Here is a 22,119-nt window from a genome sequence, read left to right on the forward strand (position 1 = left end):
AAATATAGAAATGAGCTAAATTAAACTTGAAATATCAGATTTGCGTTCATGGAATTTCAGTCTGTTTATCCATATACGTTTAAATTATTAATAAATTGTTTACAAATAATTTGTATTTATTTAGTATTAATTTAAATCCATAGTAAGAATTTATTTATAGTTCCATATTTATTACTACTGCCACAATTTTGATTCTGTTTATTAAAATGTACGTAAAATGCTCGGTAAAATGTTGCTATTTATACCTAAAAATAAAAAAATCACAATGTTTTCGGCTTTCATTCATCCGCTGATAATTAAAATTTTGTTTATGTTTTTTAGTGGTCATTTTATAATCCATGTTGAAAACTTTATGTATCCTCGTACTTTTATAAAAAAATTACCTTATTTTGCATTATTCTTTACATGCGTTGTTAATGAACGTGTGATTTTATGACCCTAGAATCTAAAATTGCGCCCATTTGACAAATTACAAGTATTGTGAGCTTTTGTAAAAGGTATAAAATTGAGATGTGCTTTTGCACTGAATTTCTCTGTGCATCCAGCTAAGAACAAGAACGTTCAAACGACTTAATTAATCCAATTTTGTTGATTGCATGTGTTGACAAGAGTAATTGACATTAATTTCGGCACAGAGCGGGATGTATTGTAATACGAGACGTTCTGATTGTAAAAGTGTCGTAAAAGCCATAGGGTGAAACCTATCCCTATGTTTCGGAACATCTTTTATGTTTGGCAATGGAAATTTGATAGCTTTATACGATTTTCTGGTAATATATATCGCCTATTGACAGTGTTAACAAAAAGCTTGGTTTCGGTACAACACGCAACGCTATTTGAGTTTCAGTTGTATGTCGCAAAGGATTTACCTTTGATGATGCTTTGCCTATATGCTCCAATACTGCATATTAAGTTTTTGCTGGAGAAATAAACAATCAATAATTACAAACATGCTCAGTTCGATCAGTTATATTAAGTTACATCCGAATAAAATATTCCCATTGATCCTTCGGCAATCTGAATTTTTCGTGTGACTTGTCACCGATGTGATCGCTCATGAGAATCGCCAGTAGAAAAGGGCATACAGCCGCTGACATTTCATATTTATCCGATTTGCATTCGATCTAGAATTGCTGCAACCAGTTCATCGTTTCTGTTGACTACTTCCAATCAAAACGTCCCAGTTGACGTCGCATGACCGTCGATTTAAACCAAGTCTTCGTTATCAGCACTGCGAGCGTGTTTCACCTCCACTAGGTACACGACATACGTTCGAATGCAACGAACAACATAATGGGATTCTACACCGCACCTATGTCTACGTATCACCTCACATTCATGATGGTCAGTTTCCATCGTCAATATCCACTGTTCGCCCGGAAACCGCGTCCGCCGACACTCGGATTTTAACTCCGGTGCCATCGCTTCAATGTTGCTAACTATTTACGTGCGCTATCCTAAATTACGGTGTTTGCGTTGCTGTGGCTGCTACCAGTTTTCACGTGATGTTTTCCGCGAAAAGACACCAAAACAAGGAAACTTTTGTCTCGTATCTGGTGAGTTTACATGTGATTTAATCTTGTATTGACTGAGTCATGATCTGGTGACGCTTCCCATGGTATATGAATAATGTTATTGGTCTTCTGATGGTTTTAGGTTAGGTCTTAGCAACACTAGCGCTGAAGCGGACGTTCACGTTCCGCGCCGCGAGCTGTTATGCATAATTTAAACTTTAATTGTAGTGTTTAAAGTGTCATTTTATTAAACGATATCTTTGCTACAGAAACTTTACAAGATTGCAATTCCTGTTGCATGTGCGCTTTTCCTGCTGCATCAGTTCCATTCATCCGCGTGATGCTAATGAACCTCGTTACGTTACGAAAAGCCATATTTTAGTGTTTCGTTATTTAATGAAACGCTTAAATAAATATCCCATGGTTGTTCAAGGATTACGAGATAAGTTGATAGTACACGGGCCCGAAGCAAAACTTGCTAACGATGCGCTAATTTAATTTGTAGTTACGTTATCATGGAATTGGTGCCATGAGCGTGTAGATAATCTTGACTTTTCTTGTATATCGGTAGAATTGTTTAATATTCTACAAAGGATCGCCTCGCCAAGTTGCAGTTTTTTTTTTTTGGCGGAGGAAAGTTCATAAATGTTAGTTTGCGTGTAACAATAGAAAAAAACGCCCGCTTTGAACGTAATTGCAATAATAATAGCATTTATTCACTGGTTTAATGCTTTGCGAGAATTGTAATGACGGAAGAAACACTACGATTCCAACTTCCTCGACAAATTGGAGTGCTTGTGATCTGTTGGAAAATTTAATGCTCTATTTTCGGTTAAAGTTTCATCATTTAAAATGGGCATTGTTCGGCAGACGACTCTTGTAAGTTTTAGTATACACAAAAGAGACGTTTTGTTGAAATATAATGGATCGGGACGTCATCTATCTATCGATTCTTTCTTATAATCTCTTTATTGTGATGTCTCAGTGCAGCAACTTTTGGTTCATTTTCTGTCAAGAAACAAGGCACGGTATTGTACCGAAAGGAAATCTCTAAATGCTTCTTTCGATTCTTTAGTGAAAATTTGATAAGCTATTTACTGCCAAATAGATAAAATAAAATGAATCTTGAGCTTTAGGTGTCATTGTTTCACAGTGGGAATCAGAATATCAAGTTTAACAATGAAGGATTGATGCGCTCCTACAAGCATAATTTGATGGGATGAAGGCAGTTACGTATCGGAAAAACGGAAACTATCTAGCATAGCTCAAATAAGTTTTTCGCTTAATCTTCCTGAATTCTCGATTTTCCCAATCGGTTTTAACACTCGAATTGTTACTTGCTTTATTAGAACAAAAAACGGCTTTTTCGGGGGACGTAATTTAGACAAAAATCTGAATTTTGAGAGGGTTTCTTTCAAATTATATAATATGATTCCCTACTCACTTTCTAAATTTTTTTTGGTGCCAACTTTACTCATATTTTTTCCTTGAAAAATCAAATCAAATCGATCAAACGAACTTTTCAACTTTTATTTTTCTTTTGAGTTATTAAGAAACATTGTCGCTTTTGTCAACGAGTTCACCCAAGGATTTCTTATACATTTTAATTTTCAATCAACTAGTAATATTTTTTCCACCGGCTTCTTGCATAAACTTTCACCTGCTTCATCTCGAAGTGAGGCAAAAATAATGATCGCAATTTTCCGAAACCTACATTTACAGCACTTTTGGGTTGGTGTAATGGGACTGCGACCTCGTGCATCAATACTCTCATTCGTGCGAAATAAAGAAGTTTCTCTTCTCGTTAGATAATGTACTATTACCGTTTTCCGATAATTTTAGAGGCTTCATCTTTCGGTGAAATCCACTTGTTTGATACTTAAATAACTGTTCAACAGTTTTGAACTATGTGGTTAATAGTTCGAGAAGTTGTACAATTACCTACTCAGAAATTGCATTAACAAAATGAGTCAGTGTGTCTAACTGCTATGAAAGATAATTATGCAGTATTCATAGATGATATTTCCTATTCAACAGCATCTGAGCATTTACAGAAGCCTGTATATCTAGCATTGTGGTGCCAAGTGTCAGTATGGATGATATGGATTGGAATAACCTTGCCTTGTAGGCACAGACGGTTTAGCTTGCTCATTTGGTCGTTACAAACTAATATTTGCGTAGCTCCCTCGTGTACTCTGTATTGTAATTTTTTCAAGCTAAAGCTAGCGGAATTGAGTCGCTCTGATCCCGAACTGATTACTCTATAATTTAAATTCGATATCGGGGGACCATACCTTGAGCACATGCTTTTAATGTAGTTGCTTAACGTCCTATTAGTGCTGTGTCACGTATTTGTACAACAGACGTTCCTTCTAGTTATAATCTACCCTTTAACAAACTTTTATGGGTTCTAGAATCTCGTCTCGTGTATGTACGTTGGGTGTACTAGATGTTATAAACGTTGGCTTGAAAACCCACAGATAATTTAAAATTATACCCTTTAATGACGCTTGTTTAGTGGCGATATAAGCAGTTCGTGCCCGGACGCCATGCCTCAGGGTAATATAGGAACAAAATTCGCGCTGAGTAATAGCTCGGTTAGACAAACCTTATCTGTTAGAACAAACTTGGAATTTGCACGAATTCTGCCGACATCAATATCTCCGTTATTAATATTTAATTCGCAAAATCGAATAGCAAGCTTCTTTACTTCGTTAAGGAAATGAAATAGAATTCTTTTAGAAGTGGAACTTTGGCATTCGTCCCGTTTGGAATAAAACAAGCGTTTGAAGTGTGTGCCTTTTGCGATGCAAAGTGTGCGACAGTTGGACGATCTACTCAAGTGGAGTAAGAAACGGGAGGATTATCTCTGAATTAATCAAGCATAAGGAGAGTCGCAGTAGCGAAACGTGTTTAAGCAAGTGCCTTTGCGTTTGTATCTCATTTCCTGGAGGAAGAAAGTCGAGCATTATCATCCGTTAATTGTTGCCTTAAAAACGTGACTTCGTCAGGTTGCAGTTTGAGACCATCTCGTGTGAGCTCACAATATAAGCTGGTGGGATACGCTAAAGAGGATAATTTTTAACAAGATGCCTAGACACCAGAAAAGCCTCGTGCTATCTTCTTTTCGTCTCGTTCTGCCAATTATCGTAGACACAGCGAAGCTCCATTCACGAAACGAGTGTAGAAAGAAGACATAATTGAAGTGTTTGTTGTTAGCCTTCCTTTAATTTCAGAAGGAAAAGCCGTAATCGAATCAATTCGTCTCGATTCGGTAGCTGCTTCGTTACAAACCTAATTTAGAAACTTTGTAAACGCCGTAATAACTTATAACATCATATCACTCGATAGCTCCGACTGAAAATGTTTCAGCGATGTATTGAAGTTCGTTGAGTTTTTCGTCAGGCGACAGTTTTATTGCAGAACGTGATCAAGGAGTTTTTTCAATATACTCGACCAATTCGAAATTTACATTTCACCAGCGATGTTACGCATCTCCGTGATTTGATCGGTTAAGCTGTTCCTCGTTTTGTATTCTTTGCAATTAAAGTAGGTTCAACTTTTTGTTTCTAATTGAAAATTCGATTCTGCGGTTGTATTTCGTCTTCATTAGGAAATCCTGTAATTGCATACAAATTGAATCGAAAATGCGACGTTCCTTAGCTTGCTCACAATTGATTTCATTTGCCCAGTCGGCCTGAAAATGGACAGCTTTTCTGAATGTTAAACCCGGATTGCGAAGAAATCGAGCATAGTACGAGCATCTTATTTAGACACAGAACTAGCAATAAACGTTTACTGTTTTTTTTCTCGGTCGTGCGTGATGCAATTCTATTTCGTTTTGACATTTTGTTCAGGAAGAATTCTGTGGAAGTTAATAGAAATTTCGGTTTTTGATGTAATTTTTCCTTTAACGCGAAAATAAACAATTTTCTTGAATCGAAAGTGGGCTGAGTAATTAAACGTTTAAAAAGGCTTAATAACGATGTGGGCACGCAATAGACCTTGGTCTCATGCTTCTTAATTGGGGTGTGCTGTTATTGGATGTCAGATTCATAATAAATCGCTTTAGAGAGCGTCTTTCAAGTTTTTTAAGGAAAATTGCCGTGTCAGAAAAATTTCCTAGGAAATTGTTACATTACTGTCTCCTTTGTTTGGTTTAGCAATTTTAGTCTCCAGATTATCCTGTTTAAAATACTCACTTTGTTTAAGTGAAATTGGATTCAAGTTGAAAACGTGTGCGAGACTACAAACTCGGACTATATCGCGATTGAGATTGTACAATAATGGAAGAAATATTACCCTTTGGAAAGATTCGCGGTTCTCTCCCGTTTTCTGTTGCGAGATATCGTTTTTCGTGAAGCAGCAAGTTCATGAATATCTTACTCTAAGACTCCTGCTATTATTAGTCTCTAATCGTTTGGATATTCACAATTGGTTTCCGAGATTTAAATTTCCTTAGCAAGGTAGCTAAAGAAGACAATCTATTACTCGGCTTTAAGCGTAAAACCTCACCGGCGCCGCTTTTAGTGACGACTAAGTCCCGTTTACCGAAAAATCCTTCGCAAAAATAAAACAAAGTTGAATTGTCTGGCGTCGTAAGTTTTTTAGAGAGCCCTTTTCGAGCCCTTTCAAATCCGCGAAATCCCTTAGGCGAGAATCGGAATTCCATAATGTATAATAAACGATGCGGCAACAATGTGGAAAGTCCTCCGAGTCTCAAGATAACGTGCACAACCACACCATCCAAACAACAATTCATCACTGAAGATGGGTTGAGGAAGCTGTCATTACTACTGAAGCCTTAGTCTAGAAACGACATACGTAGAGGTATTGCTCGGGGAAAATGAGGAAGGCGAGCGAAGCGTTTCATGGACATGCCGATAAGATGTTTCAATTCCGGTCGGGGAGAGACTTGGAACGTTTCCCGATTTCAAACCGGCATTACATCTTCATAATCTGCCCGTATCTCGGAACGGATCTCTTATTGCGCTATATATTCGCTGGTTTACTAGACGTGAATCGCTCACGCATAAATTTCGACGAATTTGGACCCAGAAGGTGTCGTCGCATCAGCTTTCGAGAATATATATTTTCATCTTTAAAAGCTCTGTTGTTACTGATCAATTCTCTTAATATTCGCTCGGAAATTACCTCCTGCAGACTTCCAGTATTTTGCATTCCGTTGACAGGTTCTTAGTTTTATAGACTTTGGGCAAGTTTGTTTTAAATACGAAAACAAAGTTGGATGAGACGATATTTTGGGGCTGCCCTCAGGAATAAGTCTGCAGAGCTCCCAGCGCGACGCTAATGGGCTGCCTTAAAGTTTTGAAATTAAATCTGCAATGTCCACAAGTTTTTATTTGTTCACATACTTTTGCTCAATGTCGATTTGTTTAATACAGTTTAAGTTTACGAGTTGCGGCGAAGATGATATTTTGCTCTGTATTCTAGTGCCACAAGAGAGAACTAAGAGGGAGATCGTGTTGTCTCCTGTTTCATTAATTGAGCTTCTGGAAAAAGCGGGTAATATCTCGCTCATAATAAGAAACTGCAAAAACTTTAGGCACTCGGCACCGACCGAATTAATCGAGTTTGCACTACAAGCTGGTGTAAACAGAAAAAAACTAATTAGCGACACTGCCCATGAAAACAATGTGCAGATAAAACGCGGTTTGACAACAGCCGATACGGTTGGTGCACTGTAATGATGAGCTATTACAGTTAGGATGTGCTATGCCCCGGAGACATTACCACGCGCCGATGATTTTATTATATTATCTCAACTTTAGCTAAAAACAGTTTAGAATTTCGTTGACAGGAACCACGTTTGATTGAAAAATCTGATATTGCGTTTGACCAGAATAAAGCTAGGGGTTAAATTTTATGGTTATCTAGGCTCTAAAATGAACACTGGACATAAAACGTTACTACAGCAGCAAAAGGATCCCTATCGAGCTTTTACAGCAAATAAGTGTTGGCGGTTTCGCAGTTCGTGATCTATTTTGAAGCTCCCAAAAGAATCAAAAAATTTAATTAGTCACGTTAGTTTTCATTTTTGACTTGGTGCTTCTCATGAAAGAAACCGCAAAGCACTTTAACGTTTATCATCATCTCCAGGAAAGTTGATACAATAAAACCCTCTTTTCATTCCCTTTGCCCCAATGTTGGGTTATTTAATTAGATGCAGTAGTGGAGAAAATGAAAAATTCATGGGGACGAACACCGGAAAAGGGCGATATGCAGCGGTGACTCGAAGACAAGTGCCTCGGCATTCCTTTTACGTTGTATTCATGTATTGCTTGCTGCAAATTAATAATCTTCGATGCTATGCACACATTTCTTCAGCCCCAGCACGATACCTTTTCCTGGAAATAAATGACTGGCTGGATTTTTAAATAAAAGCACTAGATACATAATACAGGTGTATACCAACAAAAAGGCCTGTTTTCCTAAACCTGTATTTTATGTGGGTCGACTATCTACCGCAAAAGCAGGAAAACTTTATGCGCGGTGCGTTGCTCGATTCCTAAGCACGTATCTCACGCAAGTCTCAAGGGAAATCGTCTAAACTGCACATATATTTTAATTTCAAACGAATTACGTCGTTTCGCATATCGCACCGAATATTGTGGATAGGAGTTTTTCAATTCACGTGTCATATTGTTTTAGTGGGCCCTCAGAGAATTATTCTTTTGATATAAGAAGATGAAGTTGGTCTTGAGAAAGTTAAAAGCACTCTTAAATTAAAAGGAGCTTCTGCCGGATACAAAAGAAAAAGGATCCCGAATTAGAACCTGACATGTAAACCGATACATCACCTTCCAATGTTTTAATAGTTAGGATACACAATTTTGGTTTGGACGTAAAAGAAAGTGCAACTTTATTCAGTTGAGGGCACGCTGAAAATCTGTCCTGAAAGAAACAATATTTCCAGCAAAGTACCGGCACTTTATTACAAGCTGCCAGAGGACTATCTGTTCTGGACAGCTTTCAAAATGTAAAAGAATTTGATTTATCCCGTCCGAAAAAAATCGTTTATGGTTAGGTGGGCCCCTAAAAACTAACATAATGAAATTGCTCCTGTCGTACCTAACATTTCCGCTTTAGTGCATTAGGTCTGATTCGAGCAGGTGTTGGGTGATGGATCGAGGGGTGAATTGAGCGAATTCTTTAGAAGCCTCCTTGTCCGCATGTCGTAAATAACGAGAACCTAGTTCCCCTATCCATATATTCTTTTAAGGTTTTTAGATTTTTCCATCCATTCTGAACGGAACGTGACGATTTGCATGGCGTCTATTTATGAGAGAGTTTGCATTCATTTTATGTGCACGTATGAAATTTTGATGACTCGTCCGGAACACGGGGCGCATTCTAAAAACGGGATAATTAAGTAATTTTTATTGCAGCTATGTAGCCCAAAATTGACTGTGGGATTTGAAAGACATTTTTGTTAAAATTAATGGCCGTTTGTTCTCTCAGGGATCATTTATTTATTTTTAAACTCTAATGGATCCTAGAGCTACATGCTCTATCGCTGGAGCAAGTAATTACTTTTCTCTGTCGTCAGAAACTTGACCCAGCCCTCGTCCATCTCATATTTAATTAAGCTCTGTCTTGTCACAGAATAATCGTTGATAAAAGTTGTCTGCTTCCAATCTTGGGCATTTTCAGATTTAATTAGTTCTCCTTTATTTATCCTGGATGTTGTGTGATGCGCAACGATCTTGTCGCTTTCCGGAAGGTCCCCCTGTCTAAAATTGACCGCAATGGTTGCTCAAACCGCAACTATTCTCTTCTATTTACCATGCAAATAGAATTTTCCGTGTGTGGGTCTTGACTGAGAAGGGCTAATCTCTCGTAATTGAATTCCCGCTGCTCTTCAAAGGGACGTGTCAGATTTTCTAACGTTTTGTTGGCAAAGGACCAACTGTTACCAATACTCTTGCATTCTCAACTTTCATGGAACGACCACTTTCGGCGTTGTTAAATTCTCGTTGCACTGCGCTTTAACGATGAATGGTCAGTTGGACAAATTTGAATTTGAGGTGGAATGTTGAACTTGCAGCAGTTTTGCTCGGAGAAAGATAGTTGGAATATTGATGAGACGGTTATTTGAGTTTTAAGCACGTAAACGAAGGCGTTTTATGTTAGATTCGAGCTATCGCGATACATTGTAGTTGTGGAATCTATTAGATGATTCTCATTTTTAGCGCTCGATAAAATTTTATTCAAGCAGTAGCCATCATAACCATATCTTCTGCAAGCTAGAAAGACAAAATGCAGCACCTCTATAGAATGTAATATGCAATCAGTTTACGTCGTTCGCAATTTAGATGCAAATGCCTGGAGTTGAATTACACTTGATCCAGACTCATGAGTGGAACATTTTCCAATCTGCGGAGCACAGTGATTAAATAAATTGAGCTAGTATTTTGTAGTACCCCCATATAATGGTGTTTTTCTTGTTGTTTCAGGCACACTCCCCCTTACTGGGTTCCGGCGACAACAAACCAGTAAGTGAAATAAATAGTCTTTTCAGTACTCCAAACACCTTCACGCCCATCCACTCGCATTTCCCGCCTTTTCTCTGTCGGATTTTCTTACCAGCGTCCGGTTTTCACGAGTGCTTTTCGCAGCTGCCAATTCCTTCCTCTTTTAACTGGCCAAGAGAGCGTATTATTAGATGATAAACGAAACAAGCGTGCGAAAAATCACACACCCAAAAATTCCATCAAGTCGATTGCTTCGAATTATCTTCAAAGTTCTTTAAAATGAATATTTCATTTTATTCTTGCGAGCGCGACGTGTTTTCGGCACACCCACGCTCACGAGCTTTGCAAAGGACCTTGCTAAATTTTAATAAATGGCTAGGATTACGGGAACAACCTGGATATTTGCAGTTTGAGAGAAATTTATGATTAATTTAGTGTTAGAACGTGGCTCTCGTCTCGCAGATATAAAATGTGTAACGAGCATTTTATTAAAAGGCGCTTACTGGAGCAGACATCTGAAATGTAATTCTACCAAGTGCAGTCATAACGCAAGATACCTCCACTAATCTTATTAAAAAGTGATCTTGCTTAGAAACTACCGTGCGACGTTTTGGTGATTTGCTTGCTTGAAACGGGACGAGCTAATCGAATCAGTGTTTACAACTGGATTTTACGTTTGGAAACACTAATGTAATTACACGATCACACCTGAAAGTATGAACAAGCGTAATTACATAATTGAGGTCGTTTTTCCATTGATTCCCCGATTGGGAAAATTACAGAACATTGATTTCAGATTACCTCTTAAAAAAGAACCACCATATGTGATCCTCAAATCAATTAAAAGAGTACTTTTCAGTCTTATTTGAAGTAATGCTTTAATAGGTTTGTAGATTTAATTGGTGACGGGTCTTAAGACCCGGAGATTAACTCTGTTTGCCTTTAAAACAACGAGAAAATTACAGTTTCTACAGCTTTCATATTCCCATCATTGTCGGCGCGTAAGCAGAAAGCAGCTGTTAAAATAAAATCAGAGAAAAAGGTAAGGCTGACTGATAACGGGATGGTTCTTACGATTTTTTTTAAATATCATCATTATAGGAAGAAAATTAGAACGGAAATATAAAATCGCTGTCAGCAGAAAAGCTTCAGTTTTTGTGATGTCAGTATCTCTGTTTCATCATGATCCTATTTTTATCATTTGTTAATATTCACTACTTGCTGTAGGAAAAAAAATAAACATTAGTAAACTGAGTTTTTAGTGCAAAACTTGTAGGAGTATTTACTAATTCAAAAGTTTGTAAATGAAAGAAATCCTCTAATACTGTGCTGCAGAACTTCTCTAATTACTTAATTACTAAAAAAATTACTTATTTTAGATGTACAAGATAAATACAGTTAGATTAATGGAAGATGTTATCGGAAATTGGACGACTTGTAGCACTGTATTTTAATGGATTCGTCTATTAAGGCATTTGAAGCTATTATTCTGTTCTGTATGGCTTTGTTTTCGTTGGAACAAATTATAGGGAAAACAGCATGATAAGAATTCAAAACTTATTAAATCTTGCAACCCATTTAAGAAATTGCTTTACTTTTGTTTTTATCCAAATCAGAATAAAGCCCAAAAAGCTCATAGCAGTTATTCATTGTTTATTTTCATTAACCGTCTCTGTCTGCCGGAGTTGTGATGAAAAATTGGCAAATAATTTCGCAATATTTTTAAAATTTAATAACTTACATAAATAGAAATAGTGTGTTATGCAAATAATTAAAGGTGTTTAGGCACAATTATCTAAAAATGATTACGACACGATGAAAGTATACAAATGTTCAAGTCAACATAAATTTTCGTTTAATCATATCCCCGAAAACCTTTGCACCAAAGTCACGAAAACGGATCCGGGCTGATATGCAAAGAACTCCCAACCTAAATCCACTCTGATAAGTTTTGTAATTAGTTATGAGTTTATAATAATTACCCGACTCCTTGGTTTTAGTTTTAAGAACCCTTTAGGTGGCTCAAAGAAGTTATTTCGTTGCATAAATTTCTTGTAAAGCCGAGCAGAAATGTAGAAAGCAGAATAACGGTGTTGAAATGGGACATATTAATTTAATCTATGCAGTTAAAATGTTTCAGCATAAATGCTTTTCAAGCTTGTCATTTGCGCCTTTTTATGCCCTGCATGATTTTTAATATCGGCGTTCGATCAATCAATCTCCCAATGTATTGTTCTAGGAATGTTTTTATGCACTAGCAGTTTTTTACGGAAATGAAACTGCATTATGCTGTTGCCAGCAGCGAAGCAGATTTCGTATGTTACGCAACGCGAATAAACAATAATATTAGCATGTTGTGTCGAGAGAATTCTAACTGTAAGTTCGCGAATATAGCGGGATTTAAAATTGTGTAGCGTGCTTCTTTATACCGAGCGATTTTCAGTTTCGTTTCATAAGAGTCCGCGCGCGTTCGTACATGTGCTGTCGTCTATTTAAATGTTTTCCGTGTTCCCAGTAAAATAACTGTGATTTTTAAATCTAACATACACGTGACATTTATATTAAATACATGGAGCAGTTGTAATATTTGACCGGGTTTTGTGAGGTTGAGTTCAAAGGTCTAAATGGGCTGTGGAGTGAAACGAAACGTTGGAAAAGCTTCCTCTAAATCAACGGTAGGGTGCTTCATTCCTTTAAGGGTTTATTTAATTATTTCCAACCTCATGGCCCAGTATTGCATCATATTTCAGCGCTGCTGCAAGTCAGGTTGAGACGGTTCTATTTTTATTCGAACGCGTTGCTTTATATCAAGCACTTTTTCAGACTTTGAAATTCACTCAGAAGTTTGGTTTACTCCAGTTTGAACTACCGAAACTTTTATGTAATTTCCATGTGTTCCAACCTAATTTCTGTTCTATTAATTGCCTAATCTCGGCAGAATTCTTTACTAACGGTATTTTTATTCATGTGATTTCATGGTTATTTATATTTGTCTTCGATTCGCTCACTCTTTCGATTTGTTTGTCCGTTTTTTCAATCTGTTTGTTTCTGCCAGCGAGCAGATGTTTCTTTGATTAGTTCAAGAAAATCGATTTCATTTATACCGGCACAGGCCGTAGCAGTTTTTCTTGAGTAAACACGTGTCGCATTCGTGAAAATCCGGCGGGATTATATTCATGCATCGAGGAATTGACCTCGCAAGGACGGGAATCTTTCGTGTCATAGAACTTTGTACTTTTTTGTGTTTCGTCATGTTAAAAGCACTTCAGGAACTTACAATTTTTGTTGATATAGCGAATGGCAATACGCGACATTTATTTTAAGCTGTTGTTGTTTTTGAAGCGTATGACTGCAAAGAAGATAAATTATAGACTTTTAGCTATATGAGTAAAATATTGCAGGTTTTTGCTTCCACTTACTGTACTTTATGTTGTTGAAAATACGAAGTAATGATCAAAAAGTTGTTCCCATATTTGTACAATGTAATAATTACTTCCTCCGTTTAAGATGGAATTTTAATTAATTTGATGGATGTAAGTACTCACGCTGCTTACTTAAAACTATTGTTTAAAAACAAAATTTCAATTAAAATTCTTGTGACTTGCAATTTTTCATCGCGTCCGTGGTAATCAGACTCATAACTTTAAGTTTGCGATAAAAAATTCAGTACATGAAACTTAACTATTAAACTTCATAGTAGATTATATAAATTACCAGGTTATTAAGGTTCCGTTATTTCTGCATAACAAAAATAAAAGGACATGCGGAAGGTGTAGCTCATTTAGAAAATATTTTTTTTTTGTGTTCAACAATTAAAGGAACTCTCACTTTGTATTTAAGGAAAAGATAATACGTAATGTATAAAAATGGGGCTCAGAGGTTATAACAGTAAATATTGGAATTAATTTTATAGGACATTTTCTCGTTTCATCATAATGAAGATGTAAAATTTTAATGAATGAGAAGCTTATTTTCTTATTATCTCATTATTTCTGGGCTAAGAATTCATTTATCGACCGCTGTAAAAGTATCATTTTCTGTTGCTAATGTCTTCCTTTTATAAAACTCTAGATAAAAGTTGTGTGAAGAATTTTAAAATTGTTCTCACAATAATGGCATCCGTTTAATTTTTCTCATTTGCTTAAGCCAGTTTTAAGCCATCTATACAAAATTTGTCGTCTTTTTTCAAGACGTGTTATTTTATAATTATTTTTGCTGCTTTGCGAATAAGTTGAATAATTGAATTTCAATTTAATTGACGAACTCAACCCAATTCCAGCGCCATAATTAGCAAAGGATCGTTTGAAATATCATCAGACACTTCGTTTTGACGATACTCATTTCTATGCAAATTTTTCCCGCCATAGCGATAAATATTTAAATGAAACACGTCTAGGCGAATTGTCTTTAAAAAGAAAATTTCATTTTTCGCATTTACATTCGTCTTGCTTGAATTACCCGAATCATAAAGCAGCCGTTGCGTTTTACCGCGGTGCATATCTTTCATTACTTTTTTTGGACGAGGTGCACCGTAAAATCTTTATCATCTGCGTATCCATAAAGTTTGATATGTGTCTAATTCAGATTGATGTGACTTCTCTTGTAAATCATCTCATAAAGAATTTATTTCATGTGTTTTCTCGTGGCTTTTTAATGGTTATAGAGCTTTTTCATGCTTGTTGCAGGTAAACGGAGACGATGAGTGGGAATACGAGGAAATTATATTGGAGCGAGGAGGCGCCGGTTTGGGCTTTAGTATCGCCGGAGGCACGGATAACCCCCATATTGGCGACGACACCGCCATTTACATTACTAAGCTCATACCTGGAGGAGCGGCGTCGACAGACGGGCGGCTTCAGGTGAACGACTCGATATTGTCGGTCAATGAAGTCCCGGTAGTCGACGTTCCGCATGCTAGCGCCGTGGACGCTCTCAAGAAGGCTGGGAATACTGTGAAATTAGTAAGTTGAGACATGCATAAAGTGCAGAAACCAGGAAATTTTCTAGATATTTAAAAAATCTAGAAAAGTTTTACGCAACTGATCTGTTCGATTTTTCTTACGTACGGGACCAGTAAAACATTGTTACCACGCCAAAGTAACTAAAGCTTGGGCAAAAGCTTTTAAAATGTAAAAATGGTTTTGTTTGTTCTTGAACTTCTCCGAAAATGAATAATTCAGTATGTACAAGTTTTTGTGGATTCTGGAAACTTTTTCTCGAGCACTTTAATTACATATTACAATGAGTTTACATTCCACGAGCATGAATAGTTGTATCATTGACCTATCGATCGCGATTTCGTGCAGCTAGACGTTCCTTCATTTAAATGCAAAAACCCACGACTTAGATGGTTGTGATAAGTTTCTTAATGTCTCAATAGATTTGATGGTATCGTATCGGGGTCGTGCTTTTACTAATATTCGTCGGTTTTCATCGACGTGTAAATTTCTCTAATGATGTGTCACCGCACAAAGCCGCTTTCAAAGCACGTTGTTTGCAATTCAAGACAGCAAAATATCGGTAGTCTACAGGAAGTTTACAAGCCGTCTAAAGCTTTGGGAACGTTACGAATTCTCGTTAACCGTCAAATATTCGAAGAAATACCGTGCAAAGGTTCTATATCCTAGTTTCGCGACCGCTCGCTTGCTTTCAGACAGTTGACAAAAGGCGGATGCGCCGGGTCATGTCGTGCACGGCAAACATATGACACTTGTACAGATTTATAGGAGCGTAGAAGAAACGTCTGAATGCCGCATTTTGGTGCATTCGCATGTATTTTAGTTCCAGTTTAGTGAAACTCGTCCGAGCGAAAACCTCTTTCCGTTCCGTTGCCGTAGTACTACAATATTTTTTTGTTTCCTTGAAGACATGCCAGTGTTTTATCTACCTGAAATTTCGCGGAACATGTTGTACAATGGGGCACATATTTTTCGTGGAGTTATCATCACGGAGAGAAAATTTCACAGTTCAAGAAATCACGTAAACTTAATTTTTATGATTGTTTATAGGGGCAACGAAATTAGCCTATTTAATCGTGTCTGCTTTCGGAAGATAGACTCGACCCATTTCCTTTTAGGGGTTCATGCTCATCGAAATCAATGTTGTTTCCGGTCCTCTGAATGATTGATCAACGTTGAAGAAAATTCCTGTCGAAATATTGACGCCTCTTCGCCTTTAATAAATAGATACTCCACTTTCAGATTGAGATATGAAAGACGAATTGGAAGTGACTCGTTAGAGCGGTGCTTTGTTGAATAGTGGTCACAGACAGGTGTTATCTTTGAAAGACACAATTTTCATTAAAAAAAAATCGGCCTGCGCCCGTATTTACAGGACATTGCTTTGCAATATAAATTCGAAAGCAATTAATGCCCTGTTGTATTCCCCGACTAATAATGATCCCGATGGACAATTATTCCCAATAAAGCTTTGTTAATTTCGCTTTGTGCACCCTTTGTGGGAGCTAAAAAATAATTTGGTGTGGAATCAGCGGTTTCAATTTGTTTTTTTCAAAAAAAAAGAAAACTCCAGCCTTGCAGAAGATCCGATTAGATTTATATTCCAAGTATCTATTATATATACTCGCACGAGATAAAAGGAGCTAAAGAAAATTTAATATATTTCTACCAACAATGGAGTCACCCAGTGCATACATCCTTTTCATTTTAGATTTAATTACAAATAATGGAGCTTGAAAGAGTTCTGAAAGGAAAACCGCCAACCTGCAAGTGTTTGAAACAGCTTCAGTTTTAAACGCCATGATTCCATTTTCTAGTTCTAATCTCTGGTAATTTTGCAGTGTGTGAGACGGCGGCGAGGACCTCGCAGTATGCGGCTGATGGAAATCGAACTCGTGAAAGGAAACAAAGGTCTAGGTTTCAGCATCGCCGGTGGCATAGGCAATCAGCACATCCCCGGTGATAATGGTATTTATGTCACGAAAGTGATGGAAGGCGGCGCTGCTCAAGTGGATGGTCGTCTCCTCGTCGGCGATAAACTTGTCGCAGTGAGGGATGCTGTCGTAAGTACACTTTATCGAAAAACGGAAGCGACCTGATGTCTGAGAATTGTGATACGTGTTGACCAAACTAAGTTTTATTATTTATCTAATTGTGCTTCCAGTTCTTCTGCTTGTACAATTTTTTTCTCGTTCATCTTCTCCATGCAGGTTTAAAAAGTGGAGATCGACCCATTTCCTATTCTATTTCCGTTACAGTGCAACAAGTTCTTTTACAACTGTAAACTCTGTGATGTAAACGTAAAACCGTTTACTTGTCACAAATATGGAGACGACAGCCAACAAATGTTCCGCGCTCATATTAAAAAGTAGCGTACATGAAGTTTTCAATTTTCTGGGCCGTAAACAGCTTCGTTTTACGACGTTTTAGCATGTCACTTTCTGGCTGTTTTTGTAACATTATTGATAATTTCCCTTACTTATCTATTACGCTCCTTTCTGCGGGGCTTTCCATCATTTTGTGAAAACAAGACTGGCAAACTTTTATCTCCGTTGAACAGGTTATGTTAAACCAACTTCCGTTACCACAAGGTTTCTGCTCCGAGTTGGATTTTTTATCGATTTGTGAAACCCTGATATCGATTTCGTTCTAGGAAACTACGGGATGAGAATGTTGCTCTAATGTTGCTTTTTTACGTCTTTTTCCTGCAGTTTTCCATCGATTCTCGCTAAGAAAACTTGGTGGTATTTTTTTAGACTCCACATTACGTGATACTTTTTGTAGCCGCGATAGCGGGGCTCTAGGTTTTCATTGTTTTTTTCCTTCTGGAGAGGAATTAGGAGCATGACCTTCCCTCCATTCTGCCCATTAAAAATGCAAGCCACAATTTACATAACACCGAGCGTCTTGAAATATGTGCATGTGTATCCGAAGCGAATTTGATTTTCATGAATCTTCGGAATGCAAAATTTATTATAACGAGCTCCAGAACACCCACATACGTGTGTTTTAATCTCGTGAATATTTCATCTTCAACGAAAGCTGGGACATCTTGAAAACCAATTTGGTGGTGTGCTAATCGAAATCCTCAAATTTTCAAATTAATAATGTATGAAGAAACGACCTGTGAAGACGGTTTTCTCTCACCTTCTCTTTTTTCATTTAAAGCTTTGCTTCTTTAAAATATAACTATCTCGTGAAAGTTGCATGGCTCAACTTCCGTATCCGTTCTTCTTCCGTCGCATCTGGCGCAGGGAGTTTTGTAATTTAATGATCCACCTCGGCGAAGAAGATGACACGACAATCCTGCTATGATAGCTTTTTGCGCTCATTACGAAACGTACACTGTGCAACTAGCTACAAGTTGAGAACCGAATTTTTTGTGTGCTTGAACTCTCCAGTGGTTGCATTTTATCCAAAAAAATAAATATTTTTGAGCTCCATGAAATCCGCATGTGGATTTTTAACGAGGGAAATATGTCTTTGTATGTACTTTTTCGCTTTGGTTATGGAGATGTCGCTTATTTTATAGTGAAGTTGTTTTTTGTTCCTCATTTTTCTTGGGCTGTCAGGAATCAAGCAGACATCAATTTGTCACATCCAAAGAATGAGATTAAAACGCTTTCCTCTTTGTTTTAGAAAGGAGAAGTCAACTTGGAGAACGTCACACACGAAGACGCCGTCACCACGCTCAAAACTACGCAGGACAGGGTCGTGCTCGTCGTCGCCAAACCAGACAGTGCCTTTAATGCTCCCGCATCTGATACTTCCTATTCGCCGCAATTGTGTAAGTGTTCTTGACGGGACGATAATTTAAATGTCAGATTTGCGTCCCGTTTTGGATGTAAACATAGCTAGTCATTTATAATTTATATTAACTAGCTTGAAATATTTAATGGTCTGAAGGTTTGTAGAACGCTGTACAAGAACATTAAGCAGACCGCTTCTAAATGCGGCTAAAAGACCATTATCTGGTATGACACCGGTAAATAACTATAAATCTAGGTCTTGAGAAGTTGAGGGCTTTTTACTTGCACAATGACGGTGGCGTAACTAAGAGCGCAAAAAAGGATGTATGTTCGCTCTGAATAATAATCCGACGACGGACGTATTACTGGTTGCCTAGACTTCGAGCTGTTCGTTGAACTGCATGAGCACAAGTGGGGCGGAGATCGTTAATAATACAAGAGATCTTTTTAATGTTTGTCTCGATTTGATATTCTGGTAAAAAACAATAAATTTAAAAGACATCCATGAAGTTTAAAAAACGTATCTCGAGTTTTCTTTCAAATTACCCAGACTAGTTACCTCTCAAAAAATAAACAAAAGTGAAAAAACTGTTATGAGATGTGGTGATGTAATCTAAAAAAGTTTGCGAATCACGCTTATGCTAATAAACATTTTTTTTTTAATTTTAGAGAAAAACCGAACTGTTGAAACACGTCATTTTCACAGTTTTGTGCAAGAAAGATCAAAGGATCAGCCATATCCATTGTTTTGCGGTTCTCCAATTAATTTGCAAATTCTGAACAAATGTTGATTGAGTTGATAGGTAAAACACAAAAAGCAACCTCCTAATTAATTAAATTAATTGCTTCTATTTTCCGTGATAATAAACCGCCAATTTACCTCATCGCTTGATAATTTTGTACGAGATGACAGCGATTGTGACGAACGTGAAAGCACCTGACAAATTTTTATATAGCTACGTTTTAAAAGTAATTACCTCCTATTACATCAAGAGCTGCAAAAAATTTCTACATTACTACGCGCACGTTTTCGAGGTCACATATTTGTTACTTTGTTGCAAAAACAATTTGGGTCTGCGTCTGAAAGATTATTGTCTCGTCGCGCCATGAAACCCGAAGGGATTCTTTTCATTGTGTAACAAAGAGGGTGAAAGATACGTAATTAAATTTTATTAAAGACTCGTATTGTTGTCGATCAGTGAAATGAAGTCAATGTGAATTAGCCCAGCGGGTCCTGATAAAGTAATTTACTCGATTGTCAATTAAACTGTGTGCGCTTTCATTGAGCTAGTAATTTATTCAGACGATTTGTAAAAGTCTTAAATTGCAAGTTGATTCTGCTAATGCTAAGTTTACGTTCTCGGCATTAAACTCTCTCATTAATTTCAAAGTGTTATTAGCAGCTAAGTGTAATGAGAGTTCGCATAATTAATTGTTAACCTTTTATGGTATTTTGTTTATTATTTATGGTAACATTGGAGAAGAGACAAGTGGCGATGTATTATCTTTGTTTTTGTTGCTTTCAGCTGCGAAACCACCGAACGCGTACACTGAGTCGATTCACTCATCAAACCTCGCACTTCACCATCCACCCACAACACCAAGAGCTGTCAGCCAAGAGGATGTATCTCGGTAAGTTCGAACCCCGAGTAATCCCCAGGTTTCCGGTATTTATCCCCTTTCTGTGAACTTGGCAAATTAATTATTTAACAAGGCGGTTATGGCTTCAGAATCCCCTCAAATATTTTGAGGTGAATTTACTAATTAATTTATTAATTAAAGTCCCAGTTTTCGTTGGATATAGACATATGACAATTTTATCATTCTACTGTAATTTTGTTGCAGCAACCGGGAGCGTAATTTTATTGGTTTCTCTAATTTGCTCGATTGCACACATGTATATGCAAGGAGTGCAACGATTTGTCGGAATAGGATGAATTCGAAATTGATTTGGTTTTTATTATGAGCTGCAGCAGTAAAATCCATTGATTTGTTAGCGCTCGCTGCCCAATCTACATAAATTACTCTCAAAGTGGTGTGGCTTTAATTAAATCTCTGTGGCAAAAGTATTCGCTAATAATGACTAATTGTTTACACGGAGTTGAATCCACCATGAAAATATCAGTGGCGCGCTACAAAGAAGCAAATTTTATTTTCAAAACCTGAAGCACAACAAAGTTAAAACAACTGAAACTCTATCAGTGTATTAAAAAAAACGTTAATAAAGAAGTTTGGAACCTCTTCAAAGGCATTTAAATTGAAAGTAAAGTAAAAGGAAAAAGTTGACACAATTGAATAGAAAAAGTTAACTCGCGGAAAAAACTTGGAACGGTTAATGCATTAGTGAATCATTTATTAGGTTTGGCTCTGGAATTTGTCGCTCTCCAATTAAGCGTCGTGCACTCCTTATTAGAGAAAAGACATTAATCACGCTCTTCAACGAATTTCATAACAATATTAAACTGTGATTGGCTTCTTCACCTGGGAAGTTCACTCCTTTTCGTCGAGCTAATTTGCTTGCAAGCTTCGTTGCATTCCGACACGTTTCTTCGTTTCGTCTTCCACAACGAAGCTATGATTCAGGAGTTGACATTCAGAAGTGTTGAGTGTTTGTGGGGAACTTAAATCTTTAGCATGATCAGGTTAGAGAGTAGAAATTAAATTTTAATATAAACGACGTTAGACGCAGTGAGAACTTCAGACTGTTTATTGAAAACCTATCAGCACAGCTCGCAAACTCTGATTACACAATCGAGAAATTACAGCTTGTCAGGAACAAAATGAGATAAATGTTTTGCTGTAATGGTCCCCATATATGTCATTTACCTTAATTATTATCAATCAGCCCTGGATTGTCATGTTTGGGCATAGTTTAGTCAATTAGTCATGGAATCCAATACCCAATATTACACCTTGCATATTGAATATCGGCTATTAACCCTCATAATTACCCAAATTAATGATGAGCTTCGTAACCACAGCTGCTTATTTGAAAAACACACTTTTAGTGATGGTCGTACTTTACACCTTTTTATTGGAATGGCCAGCCTTGTGTTTCATTTAATTCCTGTTTGTTTTTATGATTAGCAATTTTTTGGATTCTTTAATTGGCCTTCTTCGTTGCAATGTTGTAAAATCCAACGTTACGTAAAGTTTTAATTCGCGTCACTTAAATAATTACCAGATGTTTAAAAGGAAATCATTAATTGAGTAAGTAACACAACAAGCCTTTTGTCAATTTTTATCGTATGTGAGTAGTAATTAACATGTCGAGAAAGTCCTCACCATTTCGGTTTGCAGTTTTCTCTCAGAAATGTCGTTTCCTCTTTCAAAAGCCGACATGATAATTATAAAGACTGCAGATTCATCAAAATCTCCATTTTAGCACTTGCAAATTGCCAAT

The 22,119-nt window shown here is 37.1% G+C and overlaps 1 protein-coding gene across 8 annotated transcripts in view; it reads left to right on the forward strand.

The window, feature by feature from the left end:
* dlg1 (MAGUK family member discs large 1) overlaps positions 1-22,119 on the forward strand; it is a 126,312-nt gene that overhangs the window by 86,792 nt on the left and 17,401 nt on the right. For all 8 annotated transcript variants that reach the window (XM_088039066.1, XM_088039067.1, XM_088039068.1 and 5 more), the window contains 5 exons: positions 9,992-10,030; positions 14,695-14,970; positions 16,809-17,030; positions 18,607-18,754; positions 20,243-20,348. In XM_088039066.1, coding sequence (XP_087895192.1) covers positions 9,992-10,030; positions 14,695-14,970; positions 16,809-17,030; positions 18,607-18,754; positions 20,243-20,348 — 791 coding nt within the window. The remainder of the gene's footprint in view (positions 1-9,991; positions 10,031-14,694; positions 14,971-16,808; positions 17,031-18,606; positions 18,755-20,242; positions 20,349-22,119) is intronic.

The sequence above is a fragment of the Gnatocerus cornutus genome, chromosome 6 (genome assembly GCF_029298725.1).
Source record: "Gnatocerus cornutus isolate USDA-ARS CGAHR chromosome 6, icGnaCorn1.1, whole genome shotgun sequence".
Taxonomy (NCBI): domain Eukaryota; kingdom Metazoa; phylum Arthropoda; class Insecta; order Coleoptera; family Tenebrionidae; genus Gnatocerus; species Gnatocerus cornutus.